The 21,438-nt window shown below is 41.6% G+C and overlaps 1 protein-coding gene across 2 annotated transcripts in view; it reads left to right on the top strand.

Annotated features, from left to right (window-relative positions):
• SVEP1 (sushi, von Willebrand factor type A, EGF and pentraxin domain containing 1) overlaps positions 1–21,438 on the top strand; it is a 119,087-nt gene that overhangs the window by 76,015 nt on the left and 21,634 nt on the right. For both annotated transcript variants that reach the window (XM_014259512.2, XM_014259511.2), the window contains 12 exons: positions 1,157–1,280; positions 1,822–1,992; positions 3,813–3,986; positions 6,976–7,095; positions 7,847–8,023; positions 8,780–8,864; positions 9,179–9,370; positions 11,268–11,435; positions 13,336–14,008; positions 15,372–18,151; positions 19,325–19,550; positions 20,656–20,811. In XM_014259512.2, coding sequence (XP_014114987.2) covers positions 1,157–1,280; positions 1,822–1,992; positions 3,813–3,986; positions 6,976–7,095; positions 7,847–8,023; positions 8,780–8,864; positions 9,179–9,370; positions 11,268–11,435; positions 13,336–14,008; positions 15,372–18,151; positions 19,325–19,550; positions 20,656–20,811 — 5,046 coding nt within the window. The remainder of the gene's footprint in view (positions 1–1,156; positions 1,281–1,821; positions 1,993–3,812; positions 3,987–6,975; positions 7,096–7,846; positions 8,024–8,779; positions 8,865–9,178; positions 9,371–11,267; positions 11,436–13,335; positions 14,009–15,371; positions 18,152–19,324; positions 19,551–20,655; positions 20,812–21,438) is intronic.

Genomic DNA, 21,438 nt, shown 5'->3' with positions numbered 1-21,438 from the left:
TTTGTTGTTGAATAGATGGCAACAGAAATATGATTAGGGAATATGTGGTCTTTTCTGGCCCTCCAGTCTCCATCATATGGCTTGAAAAGGCTGATTCCCAAACTTCTTTTTCCCACACTGGAAATACTTTCATGCAGATTCCTTGCAATTTGTTTGCAGCCTTTGGTCTAAGCAGTTTCCATTGGCACAGGCTGCAGAAATGAGAACTTTGAAATGGCCTCAGAATAAACAGAGAACTTCAGTTTCTTCTCCAGCTGTACTGGCTCTAGAAAAGTCCAATCTGCCTCTATGAGTTCAGAGCAGGGGCAATATGAGAACAAATCACTCTGAAGTTCATGATGTACCTTTCCTTCCTACAAGGATAGACACAGTAGAACATTATTCTTGGTAGTTGACTTCACCCACTGTAAACGTGACAGAAGGCAATCACCTATCTGAGCAAACTTTTCTATCAGAGACATATGACCTGATCTTCTCTCAAGATACTAACCTGCTCTTGGTCTAATAGTGTGTTCCTTTGTTCCTCCTGTGCTTAGCTGGCCTATATGGCTCCTGTTTCTATACTCCATTAGTTATGTCCCTGTCCTGCCTAATTGGGCCTTGCCTACAGTGTTTTAGAGATTCTAGTTTATTCAGTTCATAAAACTTGTGTTCTGGAAACAACTAATTGCCTAGAAGTAATAGCTTCTTTTTGTGTTTCTGTCCCTTATATGTGGTGCAGTGCTAGCAGTTTTCAGAATACAGATCTCTAACATTAAGTTCCTTTTGGCTCCTATTTGACATTTTCTGCAAATAGATAAGTGTTCTCTTCAGATTGCATCCTCATTACCGTCTTTTTCTGTGACGTAGATGTGTTTTTCTTGTACACTCACAAATGCAATTGTGTCTCAAGAACTGTGTTCAATACCTTGTTTGTATGTCAAGTTGTCCTTCAGGTAGTGACTCAGCACGAACTGTCCATAGCTAGACGGTGTATAAGAGCAGAATAATAAGTACTTCAGCCAGGAACCTCTTGTGCTAGAAAGGATGAGCATTACTCCCTCAAGGATCATGTACTAGTGTTGCATGCATGCATGAAGGGAATATTTTTTTTTTTTAATATTCTTTTCCTACACTGTCCTTAAACATCACCTAACCAACTGTTTTAAATCTATAGGTAGAATCTCTGGCTACATCCTGTCCAGAAGAACTGCAAAAAGGAAATGTACTAGCCTGGCCAGATTTCCTGCCAGGAGTTGTTGGAAGAGTGAAGATAGATTACAAGAGTATATTTTGTGCTGGTTAGAACTTTACTTCCTAGAACCCTTTTTTTTTTTCTGAACAATACTGTAAGACTCTTTTATGGAGTCAACTAGCTAGCTTTCAACCTTTGCGCTACTAACCTTGAATAAATTATTTTGATAATTTGGCAGTTAGAACATGCAGTCCTTCATTCTTCAAATTCCAGGGTTTTGTAACAAAAGTTCATTGAAATCTCTGACAAAAATTTATTGCTTCCTGAATTGAGATGGCAAAAGAGTGAAGATAGTACTGGATCAAAAAAAAAAAAAAACCAAAACAAATATTCTTCTATTCTAAGAATACTTGTATGGTATTCAAATACCTGCTGCCTCCTTGCTTCTTTTTCTGTAGATTCCTTTTCTGTTTTTATATGTTGATGATTCTCAAAACCCTTTGGGCCCAAATGGGATGTAGCATGCATAACATTTCTGAAAGCTTTTTCCTGGATAAACTTATATGGGTTCAAACAATCACATAACCAATTTATTCATTTCAGCACATAACTGTACTTCTTACTGTATGCATATGTTTTGTCCACAGATTGTCCATCTTTGCAAGGATCCATACCTCATCTGAGGGCCTCTTCTGCTGATGTAAAGCCAGGGTCAAAAGTGAGCCTTTCCTGTGACCCAGGATTCCAGATAGTGGGAAACTCTGTTCAACACTGCCTTAACCTGGGACAGTGGACCCGGCCTTTTCCCCGCTGTGAAAGTGAGTTGTCTCAGTGGGCTGGCAGGATTAGGAAACCCAAGTGTTTATTGGGATTCTGTCACTATTCATGGCCTGGGTTTTTTTTGCAACTCTCATGCACTTTAATCCATCCATGTTACAGCACCATGTTACATATATGCTTAAAACTAAATTCATGTTTTGCTGAGCAGAAACTGTATCATGATCAGGTTATTACATGTTTTTCAGTCAGTTTCTAACACCCGTGGGTGTTAGAGAAAGTGGTCCATTTGAATCAGCAATTTCCTCCCCAATGGCATCAGGAGTGTGGAAGATGCACAGGAAATGCTACAATATCTCTGTGATTTTTAGATGTCACTGAGAATGTCTGGTTTGAAGTAGAAGCCTAGACTTGAGTAAGTTATGAAATAATTTCTTTAAAGGAAGCAGATATTTCTGCTAGGACTTGGAAGTGCTCCAAGACTTACAGGATTTCTTCAAAGACTCTGAGCTGTATGCATTCAGGCTGCCAAGTTTCTTTTGAATCTATGATTCCTGCTCCTGCTTTCTCCTTTCCTTTGGTCCTCCTCTGTTGCAGCTGCACATAGGACAGCAGTTGCTTGTGTTGGAGCTGATTACATTTTCATTTCAGCAGAATAGTAAATTAGGTCCAGAAGTAGATATTGCACAATCCTAGAATTTATATGTAGTTTGGAGAAGATAATCTAATTTGTTATAAATACCTTTAAAATAGTTTTATCTAGATTTTAATGCCTTCCTCTTCATTCAGTTGTTTTTAGCAAAAGTCCATCTCATCTTCTGTGTACAGAACAGCATGTCCGTGAGGGTTTACCCAAAAGCAAGTCCTGCTGGGCAGAAGGGAAGTTCACTGGCAGAGACAGCTTTGCAATTTCTTGGTGTGTGATCACTAACAAACCACCAGAATTATGTTAGTAATCACTGTCTTCACCCACCAGGATACTTTTCCTCTTCCTGGTGCTAAATACCCCCAAAGCCACAGATGCCTGAGAGCTTGTCTTCATTAGAGGCTCTCCAGCTCTATTCCTTTACAGCGAGTACTTGGCTTCCATTATTACAGGCTTTAAATTCTTGTCGTGCAATCCTTGCACACAGCTAGGGGACCAGGACTTGCTATAACCCATGTAAGCTACAAAGGTGAGCTGTGTAGCTGTTGGAATAAGTTCAAGTCTTTTTTGAGTGAGATAAAGATGCACAGAAGCAACTCTGCTAGAATAAATAAAAACCCCTGGTAGGCAGGTACAGGGATGCCTTCTGCTGGCACAACTGGGATCAGATGAGTTTATTTATTGTAGTCAATCCAAGAGATGCCCAGGGTTGTATGTGAGGTCAGTTCCAATCTCTGCATCTTTCATGCACTCCCTTGTCTCAGGCCAGTGCTGTAACTCTTAGCAGTCTCTGTTGGCTACTTTTGCAGTGTTAAACAATACTGAGCTTGCTTTTCAGCAAAGGGAAATAACAACCTCCAGCAAGGCAAACTTTATAATTCAGCAAGGACCATTTCTTATCAAAGTGTTCTGTGACTGAAGGGCATTTACTCAGATCTCAGCCACAGATGTCTCCTCCAGAGCTAGCAAAATTTTCTTAGCAGAAGCTGGAGAGTCCTGCTTAGACTGTTACTGAGAAATATCCAGAAAACAAGACCCTCCACTAGACCCAGAATTGATTAGCTACTTCAGAAATGGACTGGGCCCTCTTGCTAATGGGATTGTATACAGCTGCAGAGACAAAAGATGCAGTAGTGGCTCTCATGTGGAATTATTCTGAAGATGATCTGTGTTTACTCTGCTAATGCCTGTGCCCTCTTTTCACCCATGTTGCAGGAATCAGCTGTGGAGTGCCTCCAACTTTAGAAAATGGATTTTATTCAGCTGAGGACTTTTTTGCTGGCAGTACTGTTACCTATCACTGTAACAGTGGCTACTATTTGTTGGGTGACTCCAGGATGCTCTGCCTGGACAATGGAAGCTGGAACAGCATTTCCCCATCTTGCCTTGGTAAGATGTGCCATAGACTGCATGCACTGACAATCTTACACTTCTCCTGTGCCCTTAGGTTTGAGTGGACATTCAGGCTGAAATTGTGGGTGCTAACCACAGTCCCAGAGTCATAATCCAAAATATTCACTTTTCTGAAATGCCATGGGTAAAAATTCCACAGGCAAGCCAGAGCAAAAAAAAGGACACCTAATCCCTAACACCATGGTCAGCCTTATGTGAAACAAAAAATACATTCTGTCACCTTTTTCTGTCCAACCTTTTGTATGCCCCACATCCTGCATTTATCAAACATATATAAAATTATGTGTTTGCATCCCTCTCCCAGCCTTTCTTCTTCCATGTCCTGCAATCCTTGCATTCTGTGCATTTGACCTGTGCATTTTGTTGTTCTACAGCATGCTGTCAGTGTCCCATGCTCTCCAACAACATTATTTTAGATATTTCACACAAAGACATCGTAGCCACATTTACTCACTTGAAGACAGTAGAGGCTGCACAGGATTTCTGATCCAGCAGAGTGATACAATATGTACTGCATAGCACAAGAGAAACAAATTCAAGTTACTTAACATAATACAGCAATTTTAATACACAGTTTAGGCACAATTCCAGTGTGTTTCCCATTATCAAACTCCATAATATGTTCACCATAGTGGCCTTGCACATCCCCAGTAGCTGAGAATGAATGTGTGGGTTCAGGACAGCTCAAGTCCATTGGTAGTTGGCTGGCATTTATATCTCATGTTAACCACGTATTCATTTCCACTCCTCCATGCCGGTCTGGCTAACTCAGGAACACATTCACACTCTTAAATGAACTCAAGGAGAAGCATTTACACTGCCAATTGATCCACTCAACTGTTAATTGATGTCTACCTAAAAGAAAGGCCACCTTACTGTCTCCTTAGTCCCTAAGCTTAATGGGCAGATCACCTCTGCCGGTGTTCTCTGAGCCTTTTTTCCATTGTGGGAGTTTTTTGGTGAGTCACACACGGCTGCCAGCAAGCAGCTGCAGCATTCAGAGGGCTGGGAGTGCCCTTGTGGACTCAGTTCATACAGTTGCTGCACTGTAACTTACTTGCTGCTCACCTGGGTCTGATGTGCCAGGTGCAGTGGCATGAGCTGAAAGGTGTGTCAGGCTGGCATTGTACTGTGTACAGAGGACTAGGTGCCACTGGTCTTGCAGGGCCATGTCTCCAGCTGGAGATTCCCTGCTGGAATCCGCTACCTGGCTGTACTTGGATCTCTGCATCCAGTTGTACTGGATCTTAGCCATTCCTCAAATGTGAGTTGCACAGTAAAAAACTGGCAAGATTTGCGTTTGATTTGACTCCTAACACTTTGTAGGTATAGCACATAATTTTTTTTCAGTCAAGACAAGCAAAAGAAAAGCCAAAAGTCATTTAGTTCTCTCAAAATTCACTTTGGAGTAGGATCCATCCAGTTTCATGTGATCCTGTCCAGCAGCACTCCTTCAGAATCTACAAATATCAGCACCAGTGTTTCAAGGCTGTCCAAATAGTTCAACTTCTATGCAGTAGGAGTCACAATGTTCAGAAGGAAAAAGCTTGTGCTCCACCTTCCAGCTTGCATAGTCTCTCATAAAGCAGAGTGATGGGAAAATTAAAACAAGAGTGGATTTGGCACCCTGACCCACTATTTACCTTTCTGACTCATGCTTCAGGGAGGTACTAACAAAACCAGGTACACCTATGCCCTGAAGCATTCCTTTTGTTCTCTTAGGGTCTGATTCAAGTGTATTTCCACCCCATTGGAACTCCCTTGCCTAACAGGACATTACAGAAGAAGCAGTCATTCCAGTTCTGTTGTGGTAGCACTTTGCATTCTCCTGGTACTTGAGTAACTGGCAATTGTTTTGGCATTGATGCGCAGCTGTCATGCTGCATATCAGAAATAAACTCCTTTTCTTTTCAATGTGTTGTGGTCTTTTCATGCTGATCAAACTCATTCAGCAGTGAAAAATAAACCCTCCAATTCTGTAAAATGTCTTGCTTTTTTAATCACTGCTTTTTTACTGGAAATGGGCAAAGAACTCAAAGTGTGTGTCTGCATGATATACCTAGATCAACAAGTGTCCTGTAGCAGGGCATTTAGATGAAGAATTGTTCTACCTCTCTCTTAACAAGCACATTTATATAGATAAAATAATTCCTGAGAATAATCCCTGATACCAGAACTTTTCAATTAGATACTTTGAAACTGACTCTGCAATTTTGGCTCATTGTTTTCATACCAAGGATGTTTCCTTACTGTCAAGATTAAAAGATTTTATGAAGTATTCTTCATAAAATGGATGAATGAGGGATTTTTTATTTTTTTGCTCCATAGCATCAAACTACATTGATCATAAATTATCAATAGGGATTTTTAGGTGCTACTATCATATAAATAGTTAATTATAATTATTAATATACTTTGAATTAATTTTAACTTTTCTGGCAACTGCAGGGTATTCTTGGGCCTAGTCTAATTCTCTTCATCAAAGACGGGGTTCTAATATTTTCAGGGTATTTGCCTTCTTGATTGTTTTCCTGTCTTATAAGTAGAAAGGTTGAGATATAGACTATTTCCCAACAAGAGTTTAATGCAAAAATCCTTCCTCAGAGTGTCTGCCCAGTAGTAACAATAATTAAAATATGTGTTTTGCAGTTTGGAAACCAGATACTTTTATGTGGAAGTAGTTTCTGAAAGTTAATAATATTTATCTCTGGTTTTCTCAGGTTGTGCAATACTGTCGAGTAAATTATAATTAAAATTAAAATAAAACTTTACAGTGAGTTATAAATATTTGTTAAAATATTAGGTATTTTTACCAGTGGATAAAAATGTGATTGCAGTAAGGGATTTTTAATTATGCTAGTTAAAGTAATTCCTCTTGACAGTAAGACAGAAACTTAAAGCAAATGCTTGCTACAAATAACACAGTAGAGACATGGGTTTTGTGGGTTTGTTTTGTTTTTTGCAGATGTTGATGAATGCGCTGTTGGATCAGACTGTGATGGGCACGCATCTTGTCTCAATACAAATGGATCCTATGTTTGCACTTGCATCCCTCCTTACACAGGAGATGGTAAAAAATGTGCAGGTATGGGAAAGAAAAACATCTGGCTAGCCTTTCCAGGATCCTTTATAGGCCAGTATCCTGCCTTCCAGTTGCCAGACAGTAATTGATATCTAGGACAGGCATGCTTTCATCTCCAGGTCAGCTTAGTCTGGATGAGGCTGTGATAAAGTGTCTCCTTTGGAGTGTTGAAAACTCACCTCTCCATATAGGTACAGCTGTCATTGGGATGCTGCTCCAAGACATACACACATGCAAAAATCTAATTGCACATGGAGCACAAGACCTTGGAAGGTCACAGTGTTTCATTTCTCAGAGCAGAGCTGTGCAGTGAGGAAATATTTTAAAACAGGCTTCTTAGTGGGGCTAGAGCTGCCTGTGGAAACATTAAACAAGGTAACTTTGGAGGAAGATGACAAGACAGTGGCATAGGTTGGGATAAATGGTAGCTGGGCTGTTTTCATGTTCAGGGATGGACATGCTGGAACGAGCTTTCCCTCACAGGGGGAGAAATGACTGTAAGATGTGTTTACTTCTGACAATGAATGTAAACTCAGTTACAGAGGGCTCTTCCATGTCAAGATTAGCTTACTTGCATGAGTCTTCAGTGTCTGTCACTTACATATAAAACGGAAAAGACTGTAAACTACTTATGAGTGTTTTCCATGTGCTTTGCCTTCCTACTTTCAGCAAGCTTCCAAGGACATCTCCTGCAACTTTTTCATAAAACCTGACATTTAATTATATTATTCGTAGTTTCCCTCTTCCTCCTCAGAACCCGTGAAATGCCATAATCCGGGAAATCCAGAGCATGGCCATGTATATGGGGATACTTACAGTGTTGGCAGTCAAGTAACATTTTCCTGCGAAGAAGGGTTCCAGCTGACAGGAGAAATGAAACTTACTTGCATGGAGTCCGGAGAGTGGAGCCACCCAATGCCCTACTGTGAAGGTGTGGTTCCTGGGGAGAATGCATGCTGAAATGTGACTTTAACATTAGAGAGATGGAAGGGGCAAAGTAACAGTGAAGAGCCTTTAGAGACCATGGCAGCTTATGAAACCCTGTCCTAGCAGATATGGATCTCAGTGTTGAAGTCTTTGTTTTCTTAAGACGTAAGCACAGTTGTCATATTTGCAGTGGTACTCTCTTACACAGATTATCCAGTGCGTCAGAGGTATTGACTCAGTCTAATGCAAGCACTAGAAATGTTCTTCTAATGCTTCTCCACCCAGCCTTCCATTTTCAAGGAATTAATGACTTAAAGAGCATTGGCTGTGTCTCAGTGGATTAAAAGCAACCAGAAAGGACAGGCTGATGCACGTACACATAGTCATGATATAATAGCAGAAATTGTTCCCTTAGAAAACCAGAACAAATGAGGTGAAGCAATAGGTGAAGAGTTGACAAAGATTGTCTGAGCAAAAAAACAATTACTTTGTCCACAGAGACAGGTAGATATAGACTCCTCTTGATAGAATGTGGTTTGTAGAGTGGTTATAAGTACCTACTTCCAATAGCTCAGTTTCTCAGTAAGGTGAATTCAGATAAAGAGTTCTAAATGTCATTTACAGATTAGTCAATAACTCATTGTTACATAGGGCTTTATACTTCTTCAAATCTTTTCAGAGAAAACAAAGCAAATCCTAATTTTCTGTTCATTTTTGTTTGTGTTATATCAACCTCTCTTGTATTCCTGTCTTTTTAAAGCTATATCCTGTGGTGCTCCAGTTATTCCAGAGAACAGTGCCATTTTTGGCTCAAATTTTACATACCATAATAAGGTGGTGTACAGGTAGGAATTCAGTATGTTTGAAGTGCTGTATTAATAACTGATTGACAATCTGGCCGCAAATAAGAGTATGGCTGAATTGAGAGATTGGTTGAAATGAAGGAGAGGAGCAAGATGGGATTAAAATAATGGAAAGACATTTGGTTATAGAGTGGCTGTTAAATAGCAGAGCTGAATGTTTTCTCCAGTACTATTTCACTATTCCCCAAAAAGAAAGATGGTTTATGCAGGTGTGGATGATGAGAAAAAAGGGATGGCTGATTATGTTGTGTGTGAAGGGCTCTGTGTTTGACAGCACTTCTTTTCTTCTAATGCAGATGCAATGATGGATACAACTTAGTGGGTGAAAAGGAAATTCTGTGCCTTGCTAGTGGCATTTGGAATCATGGTCCTCCCTCCTGTGAAATGGTGACATGCCCTAGCCCACAGGACATCAGCAATGGAAAATACACACTCAGTGGCACAGCCTACCTTTCTTCTGTATCATACAGCTGTGACAATGGATATAGGTAAATGCCAAATGCAGGTGGCAAGCTTGTCAGGTCTGACTTATATCTGACAAAGCTGGGATCATTGCTCAGAATGATAAAATACTAAAACAAAATTGCAAAAGACTTCTTTACACCTTGAGGGTACTTTCTGTATTTTATCCTGAACTGGAGCTATTCAGAAAAGTCACTCAGGATTTACTATATATGTATGTAATGATTTCATTTTACCATCAAACTTATAAAAATATTTTGGATATTCAGAAAAATAGTTTTCATTATTTCTGAAAGTTCTCATTTGTCTTTAAAGATCATTATACCTCTACAACTGCAGTTCATGTTGTTTTTGCTATTACTTTACAGCACCTTTTGTGAAGGAACTTACTGGAAGTTAATAATTTACTCCTTGAACTCTTTGTACTACTAATTTACTCTAAGGCTTTGTTCTGTTTTACATTTGTAAGCAATTATACTGCAAACACATTTTTAACATGCTGCTATTAAAAATTAACACATTAATGCTATATCCAAGGATGTAGCTGTACATGAAGGTTTCTGCCTCCCTGATATCTGCTTGTACCTCTAGCAGATATACTCTGACATAAGTGGTCCCATATGGACCTGTTTAGGGATGATTTTTTTCTACATTTTCCTGCTGCAATCATTTCCTTGTCCAGATGCAGGCAGGTAGGTGAGGTATGTTCATGTGTTGAATGTTTTAATTATGTTACTACAGATGGACACCTCAGCTGCAGTTCAGTGTTAAGTCACAGATTCACATTGTGGGCTTATCTGTACCCCACTAAATCAGGCAGTGGTTTTACCAATATCTATGAGTTTTTTGACCGTGGACTTTTGGACATATAGGCAGCAAATACCACATCAGTTCTGACTCTTTGTCTTTACCTGTCTACCATAGCTTGGTGAGTGATATCCTCTCTCCTGTGGTTACCACTCCAGAGGAAGCCCCCTCAAAGTGTCCATATTATGCTTTATTCCTGGACCCAGTCTCCTCCTTCAAGCACTTCTTAGATGTTTTTAGTCTTAAACATATTGCCACAGGTAGGCAAAGCCCTACTTTCCTGACAAGGCCCTGTGCCAAATTTGTAAAAGCATTACAGGTCAGTGTTCTTTTCCATTAACTTATTTCAGTCAGCTAAACATGGGGGTCTAATACCATTTGAGCCCAAATTGTAGGGAATCAGACACTCCTGTGTAGGGCTCTCAGATACAATGTAAGCCCTACAGGGAACCCACAGATAGCTGAGATCGCAGCTGGAGACAAGGGGTTTCACCCAGGGCATCTCAGGGAGGTGTTGCACTCTCTGTTCAGATATCCAAGTCACACCATCTGAACAAATCTTGTTTCCTCAGCTATGTAAACTGAAAACTACCATTGACTTCAAATGTGTGTGGCCATTCACTAACGCAAAATCCTTTACCTCCTGGAGGAACTGAATGCCTTTTAGTGAGCAAACTTGAACTAGACCATTTCCATCAGTGTCCTGGGTGAAGATAGTCCTTGAGTGAATCTGGTCTCAGGCAGAGGCCAGTTGCAAGTCTCAAGACTGGCATGTTGTTGATGGCATACAAGTAAATTTTTAAGCTTAAACAAATATTTATTTCTTTTGTGCCCAAAGATGGGCAAAGCTACAGCAGAAATTGTGTGTGTCTGTGCAGAGCATTAAGGCTCCACATGAAATCCACCAGTTTGCTCATCAAAGTGATGTGAAGACCAGCTTTTTTTGATAGTATCAGAGTATTTTTCCATGAACAAAGGGTGAGATTCTGGCCTCTACTGAACTCGGTGAGAAAGATTCCTTAGCTTCACTGGGGCCAGAAAGCAAAGCAGCTCTTTCACTCTCCATCCTTCACCTGGAATGAAATGGCAGCCTTAATAATGATCTTTGTGTCTCAGCCTTCAGGGACCTTCTGTACTCATCTGTGCATCTTCAGGGAACTGGAACAGCACACCACCAGCTTGCAACGTTGTGTCTTGTGGATCCCCTCCTGCCATCAAAGATGCACTCATCAGTGGAGATAACTTTACTTTTGGAAACACAGTCTCTTACACGTGTAAGGAAGGGTATGTAGATTAGCACTACTGGATTTACATTCAGGTTGAGTAAAGCTGGTGCACTGTTTCACAAGTCCTTTGTAACTGCACACTAATTCATTTTCACTACTTCTGTCTTAACTTTTTGGAAGTTAAATGCAATGGAAATTTTTTTGTGGGTTGTCAGGTTAGTATGAGACACAAATATTTCTTGAAGTAGTTTCAGGGGAACTGAACACGCTCAGGAAGAGAAGAATAGAGAGGAATCAGGGGGAATGGTAGCACAATTCAATAGGAAACCCTTTTCCTTGGAGTTACTACAGAGCCAGTACTTCTGTGTTAAACTCAAGGCTCTGATCATAGAAAATTCTTTATGGCTCATCAGGGTATAAGAATGCTCTTGGTGCAGTTTAACAACTGTCTGTTATGGTGTTCTAAATTCTATTTCCTTAAAAGTAAGACTCTTCGTTAATTGACATACATTATTTTAAATTTATTATTATCTACTCTGTGTAGAAAACATTTCAGACTATTTCATCAAAGTGGAGGCTCAGTTTTGATGATATCAAGCATGAAAGTATAATGCTGGACTCTGATCCTGCAAGAACCTTTGTGCATGGTAATCTTTACAGCCTGTGAGCAGTTCCATAAAATTTATTGGAACTGTTCTGTGTAAAAGGCAGAGTGGGTAGGCAGAGCTTTTGCCAGCTTAGGTCCAAAGTGGCTGGAGGATTTTCTGTTTTTTCTTGGTGTGAAAAGGTAAATTGACAAGCCAGTATTTTTCTTATAAATTGGGTTTGCAGTGTTATTTGAAATATAATTGAAGCAAAGCATCCTTATTATGTTTTCTAGATGTTATTATGATTTTAAAAGTTGTTTCTCCTTCCTGTGTGAGCATTTTGGATAGGATAGGATAGGATAGCAACATTTAACTGTCTGTGACAGTGGATCATGTTAAACATGGGCACCTAATAGGCTCTTTTTCTGGGGTCCAGTCTGAGGCCTTGAAAACAAATCCTGCAAACAAGACAAAACAGTTTTACAGATGTTGCTTCAAAATCTGCATAGCCTGCAGTTAGAAAGTCACTGGAGTCTTTGCAGTAGTTACTTCTTCTTTGCTTTTTGTGAGAGCTCACCACAGAGGAAAAAATTAAGAAAACAGTCAAAAGTACTGTGAATAGACTATTGCCTGTTGCATATTTAAGCAGCAGGGGTTTAAGTGGGAGGATGAGCTGCATGGATTAATGCCTGACCATGCATCCCAGAGACAGACTGGAGAACTACAGCTACACTGAGAGTATTCATGTGGTAGAATTTTATTGTAAACCTTTTCACTGGGTTTTTTCCAGGCAGCATTAATTTTTTTATTGGTTTTCTAATATTTTTTAACAGTGAGTTTTTAGGAAGAAGTTATTTTAAAATTGCTATATGCGTTATTGGTAAGAGCATCTCTGGGTAACTCAGAGGTTTCACTTTGCTTGCAAGTGTGAAAATGGATTGATAAGGCTACTACAGAAACACAAAAGGCCTTCCTGGGCTTTTCATCTCTTTCTTTTCCAATCAGTTTTGCTAAACAGAAATAGTTTCTGAGTGGGATCATTTCCTTGAGGATTGCATGGAACATCATAGTGTACTACGATGACACTAGGTTTGTTGTAGTAGTTTGAGCCAAAATGGAAGTTCAGAAATGGTTATTGGATGGACAGAGAGGCAATATGCACAAGGTGTGCTAGGATGCCCACCACTGTGATACCTCACCAGGTAGGTTTTAAGATTTTCCTTTTGAAGTTGATCACAGTTTTTTTTTAAAGGATCCTGTTCTTCTGGAGTTCTAGCAAACAGGCTCATACTGCAAGGGCTTCAGTAAACCTTAGGTAGAGTTTGACAGTGCTTGTCTTTTTGACTTCCTTTGTGTTTTCCTTATCCACAGTTACACATTAGTTGGCCCTGAAACCATAGAGTGCTTAGCCAGCGGCAAGTGGAGTGTGAGCCACCAGCAGTGCCTGGCAGTGTCCTGTGATGAGCCACCCCATGTGGAAAATGCATCACCAGAGAGTGGCCACCGCCTCTTTGGTGATATAGCTTATTACTTCTGCTTGGATGGTTACAGCCTGGCTGATAACTCTCAGCTGCTTTGCAATGCAAAAGGGAAGTGGGTGCCTCCAGAGGGCAGGGACATGCCCCACTGCATAGCTGATTTCTGTGAAAAGCCATCCACCGTCTCATACAGCATCCTGGAGTCCATTAGTAAAGCCAAGTTTGCAGCTGGCTCTGTCGTGAGCTTCAAGTGCATGGAAGGCTTTGTTCTGAACACTTCGGCCAAGATCGAATGCCTTCGAGGGGGCCAGTGGAATCCTTCTCCTCTGAGCATCCAGTGCATCCCTGTTCGCTGCGGAGAGCCTCCCCACATTAGCAATGGCTATGCCAGTGGGTCCAACTACAGCTTTGGAGCAGTGGTGGCTTACAGCTGCAACAAGGGCTTCTACATCAAGGGAGAGAAGAAGCGGACCTGTGAGGCCACTGGCAACTGGAGTGGCAGTCTGCCCACATGCCACCCAGTGTCCTGTGGAGAACCACCACAGCTTGAGAATGGCTTTATTAAGGTACAGAATGAGTTTTCTCTCTGCCTGGTACCCTGGTGAATTCAATATATCTTTACAACTGTTGCTGTGAGGGTTTTCTTTCTTCTGTTTTGCTCTTCCGTTAAAATTGAGGAAGTACATGATTGGCTAGAATAAGGAAAGGGAAAAGTGGGAGGATTTGCAGCAGAATCATATCTGAATAGCATTAATATTTCCATGGGATTTCCTATCATAAAGTGGGTTATCAGTTAGGAGACTCAAGATGCCGTATGACCTTCAATTGATTTCTTTAGTATCTTCTTTTGTTTGGTTCTTGGGTAGCGTTCTGTGCCTTCTGGAGATGTTTGAACTACTGATTCACTGTCAGTTCACAAGCCTTGCTTTTCTCACTGCTATGAAAAAAAATCTGATATGCAATAGATAAATCACCTTGGGATAATTTTTCTTTGTTTGATGTTTTGGAAGCAAACATCCCCATACTGAAGTCAGAATTTCCCTTTTCTTATCAAATTAAATTGCAACAATGTGTTTTGTTTTGGTGCTCAAGGATAATACTGTGGCAAGGAGGAGAAAAAGCACTATTATAAAAATTTAACATTGGATTTTCAAAACATTTTTCTTCTGAACATCCCTGTTCCTTCCTTAAATCCAGGGATTTAAGATATCAGAGATATCAGATACCAGGAAATCTGCATTTTCTAAATTTGGAGGGTGGAGGTTGACATTCCAGTTCCTACATGGGTTTCCTGCAGTAATAGTAACAATTTCTGTTCAGAATCCCAACCAGATGCATCTTCTAATTAATGCATATCACTCTGTTCTGTCTTTCTTAGGTAGGGTCACTCCTATATTGCTCATATATTGCTTACAGTTGGAGAATTTTTTTAATACCTCAGTCAAAGACCAGACTGCAACTTTGAGGTGCTCCCCAGCTGCCTGCTCAAGGCCTTGCCACTGCATGTGTGGCATTTTTAAATGTCTCCTAGTAGCAGTAGATTTGAGGGCTCCAACCTTAGATATACCTAGAAGCTAAAGAATTGTGACAACAATAGGTCATTTGATGTCAGCTTCCATGTCTTTTCCATTTTCCTTTCCTTCTATTTTGGTCTCATGGGTCAGGAAGGGAGAAAGCAGAGGAATTCTTTTCTAGCTTTTACTTTTTAAGCCTTGAATTTTCTATTTTCTTTCAGAAGTGATCTCTGATTTCCTGAAAACAGAGTGCATCATTTGAGGCAAGATATTTTGTGCCAGTTACTTGCCTTCATCCCTGACAGGGATTCAGCTAGAAGCCAGACCAGGAGAACACAAGAAATTAAATCAGTCTCCAATTGCCCAAATCATGCATCTTCATTTGAGACATGTCTCTGTCTTATCTGTTTTCCAGGAAACCACCGGACACTTCTTTGAAAATCAGGCAAATTATCAGTGTGACTCTGGTTACCAGATGGTCGGGAGCCCAGTGTTTACCTGCCAAGCAAATCGGCAATGGTACAGTGAATCACCTCCTTACTGTGCTCCCCTCAGCTGTGGAAAACCACCATCCATCCAGCATGGCTTCTCCAAAGGAGAAACTTTTGATATGGGCTCCAAAGTTGAGTTCTTCTGTGATGAAGGCTATGAGCTGATTGGAGATGTTTCATGGACCTGCCAAAAGTCTGGGAAATGGAGCAAAAAGCAAAGCCCCAAATGTGTGCCAACAAAATGTCCAGAGCCACCCCTGGCAGAAAATCAGCTGGTCTTGAGAGAAGTGTCTTACCAAGTCGGTGTTGTACAGTTCTCCTGCAAGGAGGGTTATGTTTTGCATGGCTCCTCTGTACTGAAATGCTTGCCCTCCCAGCAGTGGAATGATTCCTTTCCCTTCTGCAAGGTTGTACAGTGTTCTGCACCTCCCTATATCCCCTTTGGGGACCCCTTGAGTTCATCCCTTCATTTTGGCAGCACTGTGAAATACATCTGCGTGGATGGGTTTCTGCTGAAGGGTGAGCCCACCATCAGATGCCAGGCTGATGGTTCATGGAGCTTGCCTTTGCCAGAATGTATTCCCGTGGAGTGTCCTCAACCAGAAGAAATTCAGAATGGCATAGTGGATGTGCAGGGCCTCACCTTCCTCAGCACAGCCCTCTATACATGTAAACCAGGTTTCGAACTGCTAGGGAACACAACTGTCCTCTGTGGAGAAGATGGACAGTGGCTTGGGGGAAGGCCGGTTTGCAAACCTATTCAGTGCCCAAGGCCTAAGAAGATCCCCAATGGCAAATACTCATTCACAAGTTTCCATTATGGGCAGACAGTCAGGTATTTCTGTGACAGAGGCTTCCAGCTCCAAGGGGAGGAAACACTGAGGTGCCTGGAAACTGGAGAGTGGAGTACAGAGGTTCCCTCTTGCAAGGCCATAAATTGCCAGCCTCCTCAGCCCATTGAGAATGGCTTTGTGGAGGGTGCAGATTATAGCTACGGGGCCATGGTCATTTACAGCTGTGTGCCAGGCTTCCAGCTGTCAGGCCTTGCCATGCAGACCTGTGAGGAATCGGGGTGGTCTAGCTCCACACCAACCTGCCTTCCGACAGACTGTGGCCTGCCTCCTCACATTGACTTCGGAGAGTACCTGCAGCTGGGACATGGGGAAAGGCGTTCTGACCAGGAGGGTGTTACGGAGAATCCCTCCCTTTCGCATATGTTGCTGGCTGACAACATGAAAGACTTCAAAAGTTCCTTGAAGGAGGACAGTGCAATGCAGCTCACCACTTTCTTATTTGGAACTGTCATCTTATACACCTGTTACTCCGGCTACGAGCTGCTGGGAAACCCTCTTCTAGCTTGCCAAGAAGACGGGGCTTGGAACGGCACTGCCCCTGCCTGTGTTTCGATAGAGTGCACCTTGCCATCCCCCCCAGAGAACGGGTTTTTGCACGTCACAGAGAACACGCTCGGGAGTGCAGTGCGGTACACCTGCAGGCCAGGATTCACTCTGGTTGGCTCTGACACACGGCTGTGTTTGCCGAGTCGGCAGTGGAGTCACACTGCTCCTTACTGCAAAGCAATAATGTGCAATTCACCCACCCGCCTTTTGAATGGGAAGATAAGAGGGGAAAACTACACGTATGGGAGTGTTGTCCACTATGAGTGTGATCCTGGTTACCAGTTAAATGGCCCCTCAGAGAGGAGATGCCAAGAGAGCCAGAAATGGGATGGCAGTGAGCCAATCTGCATTCCTGTGTCCTGCAGCCCACCACCAGTTTTGGAGAACGGTCAGGTAACTGGAGAGGACTACACGTTCCAGAGACAGACAGAGTACAGCTGCAACGAGGGTTTCCTGTTAGATGGGGATCAGAGTAGAGTCTGCCTTGCAAATGGAAGCTGGAGTGGAATCACTCCAGTCTGCAAAGCTGTGACCTGTCCTGTGCCACTGCCTCTTCCCAATGGGAGAACTACTGGCTCAGATTTCAGCTTTAATAAAGAAGTGCACTATCACTGCAATGACGGTTATAGCCTGCAAGGACCATCCACGCTTACCTGTCAGAGTGATGGTACCTGGGACTCAGAAGCTCCACACTGTGAGCCAGTCTTTTGTGGACCCCCTGAAGACATCTCCCATGGCTTTCTGAATGGCTCAGCCTTTACTTACGGGGAATTTGTCCAATACATATGCTTCCGTGGTTATGAGCTGCATGGCAATCCCTTACGGCAATGCCTGTCCAATGGCTCCTGGAGTGGAAGGCTTCCGTCTTGCCTACCATGTCTGTGTCCTACACCACAGATTCAGAATGGAGTCGTTCTTGGTACAGATTTCAACTGTGGGATAAGTGTCCAGTTTCAATGCCTGGAGGGTTTCAAACTGCTGGGGCCTTCTGAGGTCACCTGTGAGGCAGCTGGCAAATGGAGTTCTGGGTTTCCTCGCTGCGGACAGGTTTCCTGTGGTGCTCCACCCATCATCCCAAACACATTTATCAATGGGAGCAGCTCTGAAGATGAGAACACAATCATCTATACCTGCTTGACAGGTTTTGTCATGAAGGGAGCTCCAGAACTGACTTGTGTGGAGACTGGTGTGTGGAAGAAGCCATACCCGAGCTGTGAGCTCTTAAGCTGTGGCCCACCACCATCTGTCCCAAATGCAGAGGTTCTTGGGAACACTTACACCTATGGAAGTAAGGTCCAGTACAGGTAAGGATGATGCTGTGATTCTGTTTTCATTAAAGCCCCTGAAGGAATGAAGATGGAAGGTTTATGTACCCTCAGTTAGTGCAAGTTTATACATACTCAGATTGACAAAACCCACACTGACATGCACTTTATAAAATATTATTTTGACCACTCATGAAAACTCTAGAAAGGCATTTCAGCCTGTTGGACAGATGCCTCCACTGACTTTAGTTTCCCATTTCCATTTGGTTTGTTATTCTCCTCCTCTGAGCCACTGATTTCAACGTACAGGTTTTGTTAAGTGACAGCAACTAGTCAGCAGGGTGTGCAGCTTCTCTGCTCTTGGCATTGCATTTATACTTTCCTTCTGCTTCAGGTGCCTGTTGTAATTAATACAAAAGGGCTGATATCCCTCTCTTGTCCCATTTTCTGCACTGCAGCACTGTGCTGTCTGAAGCACTGGAGCAAGTTATTCCTTTGTCAGATATGAGAAACTTAGGTTTTTTGTTAATTTCCTAAAGTGTATACACTGCAGATTTATTTCTCCAAGATGAAGAAAGCCTTTGCAAAAGACCTATTTTTGACAGTAAAAGCAAATAATGATGTGGGACAGAACTGAGACAGAAACAGCAGGTGGTTGCATTAAATAGTATCAGTCATTCCCATGCAACTTTAACAAGGTGAAGGCAGTACTTTTCTTGCCATTCTACAAGCAAACCCACTGGTGCAAGCCATTGAGTTGTTCTTGGTAAAGCACCATTGAGTCAGCCTCAAATGTCTAAGCAAATGGTCTGTGGTCAGGCTAAGGTTTGGAAGAAAGTGAGGTCATCTTTAGAATTGCTCAGATACTCTCTTTACCTCACCAAGGGCCCTCCTAGCAAAGAGATGGGCAGTGTAGGAACTGCACTAGGACTGCCAGTACTCTCTGAGTAATAAAGCCACCAACTTGTTTTCTGCTGTGATACTGCAGCATCTTGAAACAACTGGAAATGAGGTCTGAAGTCTCCAGCTCTTGCAATAGAATGAATTCAGTCCAGACATACTTCTTGCGGGCTTACCTTGAAACAACAGAGAAATCTCAAGATGTACTTATTAACAACTAATGCTGAAAAATTACTGTTCTGACTTTTTAATCTATGGGTTAGCTCATTCCTAGCTGTGTCTCTGTGATCAGGTCTTCATGCTGTGTTGCAGATGTCTGGAAGGCTACACAATGGCAACAGAAGTGGATGTATGCACTTGCAAGGAAGATGGACAATGGTCCCCTCAAAGTATTTCCTGTTGCCCCAGAAAGTGTCCCCTTCCAGGAAATATCACTAATGTAATCGCACTTGGGAACAACTTCACTGTGAACACAAGCATCACTTTGTCATGTGTAGAGGGCTACACTCTGGTGGGAGCAAGCACATCTACATGCAAGGTATAGTTTTACTAGCACTGTTTTATTCTGCTGACCTTCTTGAATTCAGGACCTTCCCATACCTTCCTTACCTTTTGGCCCTTAACTGGACACAACAAAAAAATTCAAAGCATATTCTGCAATATAGTATAGTATATGCAATCTGCATATAGTATGTTTAGTTGTTTCCCAATAAGAATAATTATTTGTTTTCCATGTATAGACTTTCAGAACTATAAATATTTCATTTCTTCTTCCATCAAAAGCTAAGACTGTCCTTTAGAAAAGCATTCATTTTATCACATACCAGGCATTAAGTCATGTCTAAGATTTAAAAAAATTATGTCCAAGATTTCTAACATATTTTGAGGATTGCATGCAGAGCTTTTTCTCCAGAATAACAGGCAGCAGGCACTTTAATCCACTGTAGAAACTTGAATCCTCTGAGTGTTAAAGAACAAACATCTTTATCAGGTCCAATGATAACCTCCTGTCACATTAGCTGTGGACAACCTCATCTTAGGTTTATAAATAGACTTTTTAGAGTCACCAGGTATGCTTATAAGAGAAAAGCTGAGCATGTGTAGGTTTGCAGAGTAAGTCTTTCTTATTAAATGTTTCACCCTCATTTTGCTGTTTCAAATACCTGTGAAAGTAGGAGTTGTCTTTGACAAACGTTTCTTCAGGTATCAGACTTCCCATAGTGAGTCAGGGAAGGCTGCTGAAGCACTTAGTCATGGTGTTAGACATTCAGCCAGGAGAGAAATACAGATCATGAAATCAGGCAGATTTTATTTTCATTCTTTTGATCTGTTCCCTGAGCAATTAGGTGACCTTGCACCAGTGAACTTGCTTTTCCAAACTTCTTTTCCCCATTTTATTGTTTGTTGCTTCTGTTTATCAAGTCTTAAGCTAAGTGTTCTTGCCAAAGATAAACTCCAGTTTATGTTAACATCTTAAAAATGCTACTTAAATTACCATGTTTTATAAAGGATTGAACAGATATTATTATATCTGTGCACCCACAGCAGCTGGATGTTTCTGCTATGATTTTTCTTTTTCAATTAGATATGAATTGCAGATATAAAGCAGTGCTTTTACATTTCTAATTACATTTATTTTTCAGGAAAATGGTGTTTGGATGCCACCATTTTCTGATGACATCTGCAGTCCTGTGTCCTGTGGAACTCCAGAATCTCCAGAGCATGGATTTGTGGTTGGCACTAAATACAATTACAAAGATGTGTCTCTTTATAAATGTGACTCTGGCTATGAATTACAAGTAAGCAAGCTCAAATCTCCAACACTCTAAACTTTTAGTTGCCGTTTTCAGTTCCTGTGTGATTGCTGGGGACTGTCTTATTCATACTGATGCCACAGAATTTTGGTGTCTGCTGGTTTAGTTATTGTCTGTAGAGAGTTCATTGTATGTTTGGGACAGTCTTTGAATGGCTTAAGGGCATAGTTGAAGCAGAATCCTGTTCAGGGGTATATGTCCAGCAGGTATCTTGCAGTGTTTTTCTTTGCAGAGTTTTCTTAACTGAAGTCCTCTGCAAATACAGCACTACACAATGGAAGAGTTAAATTCCCATGTACCACTCCCTTGACCTGGTTCTTCAGCCAGAGTTAGATTGCGTTTTTTTTTCTTTTGTAGTGTCCCAAGCATTATGTCTCTGTGCTGAGAGTTGTGCCTTCCAGACTTAAAGTCCCCGTAAACTCCACAGCCCTCAGTTCTGTGACATTGCTAGATGGTATTAAAGTGATAGATCAAAGGTATTCCACTCTGTTCATTGGCAGCTTTACTCCCTGATGGAGGAGGAATCAAAGTTCTTTCCTGTCCATTGTTTTTATTACAGCTTTTATCCCCACCTGAGCTCTGAAACAGCATTGCTTTCCCAGTATCAGGATT

The sequence above is a fragment of the Pseudopodoces humilis genome, chromosome 4 (genome assembly GCF_049639895.1).
Source record: "Pseudopodoces humilis isolate 2021_Gansu_Grassland_sample_001 chromosome 4, ASM4963989v1, whole genome shotgun sequence".
Lineage (NCBI taxonomy): Eukaryota > Metazoa > Chordata > Aves > Passeriformes > Paridae > Pseudopodoces > Pseudopodoces humilis.
Note: the sequence above shows the minus strand (reverse complement) of the source record. Positions and strands in the feature narration are given on the sequence as shown.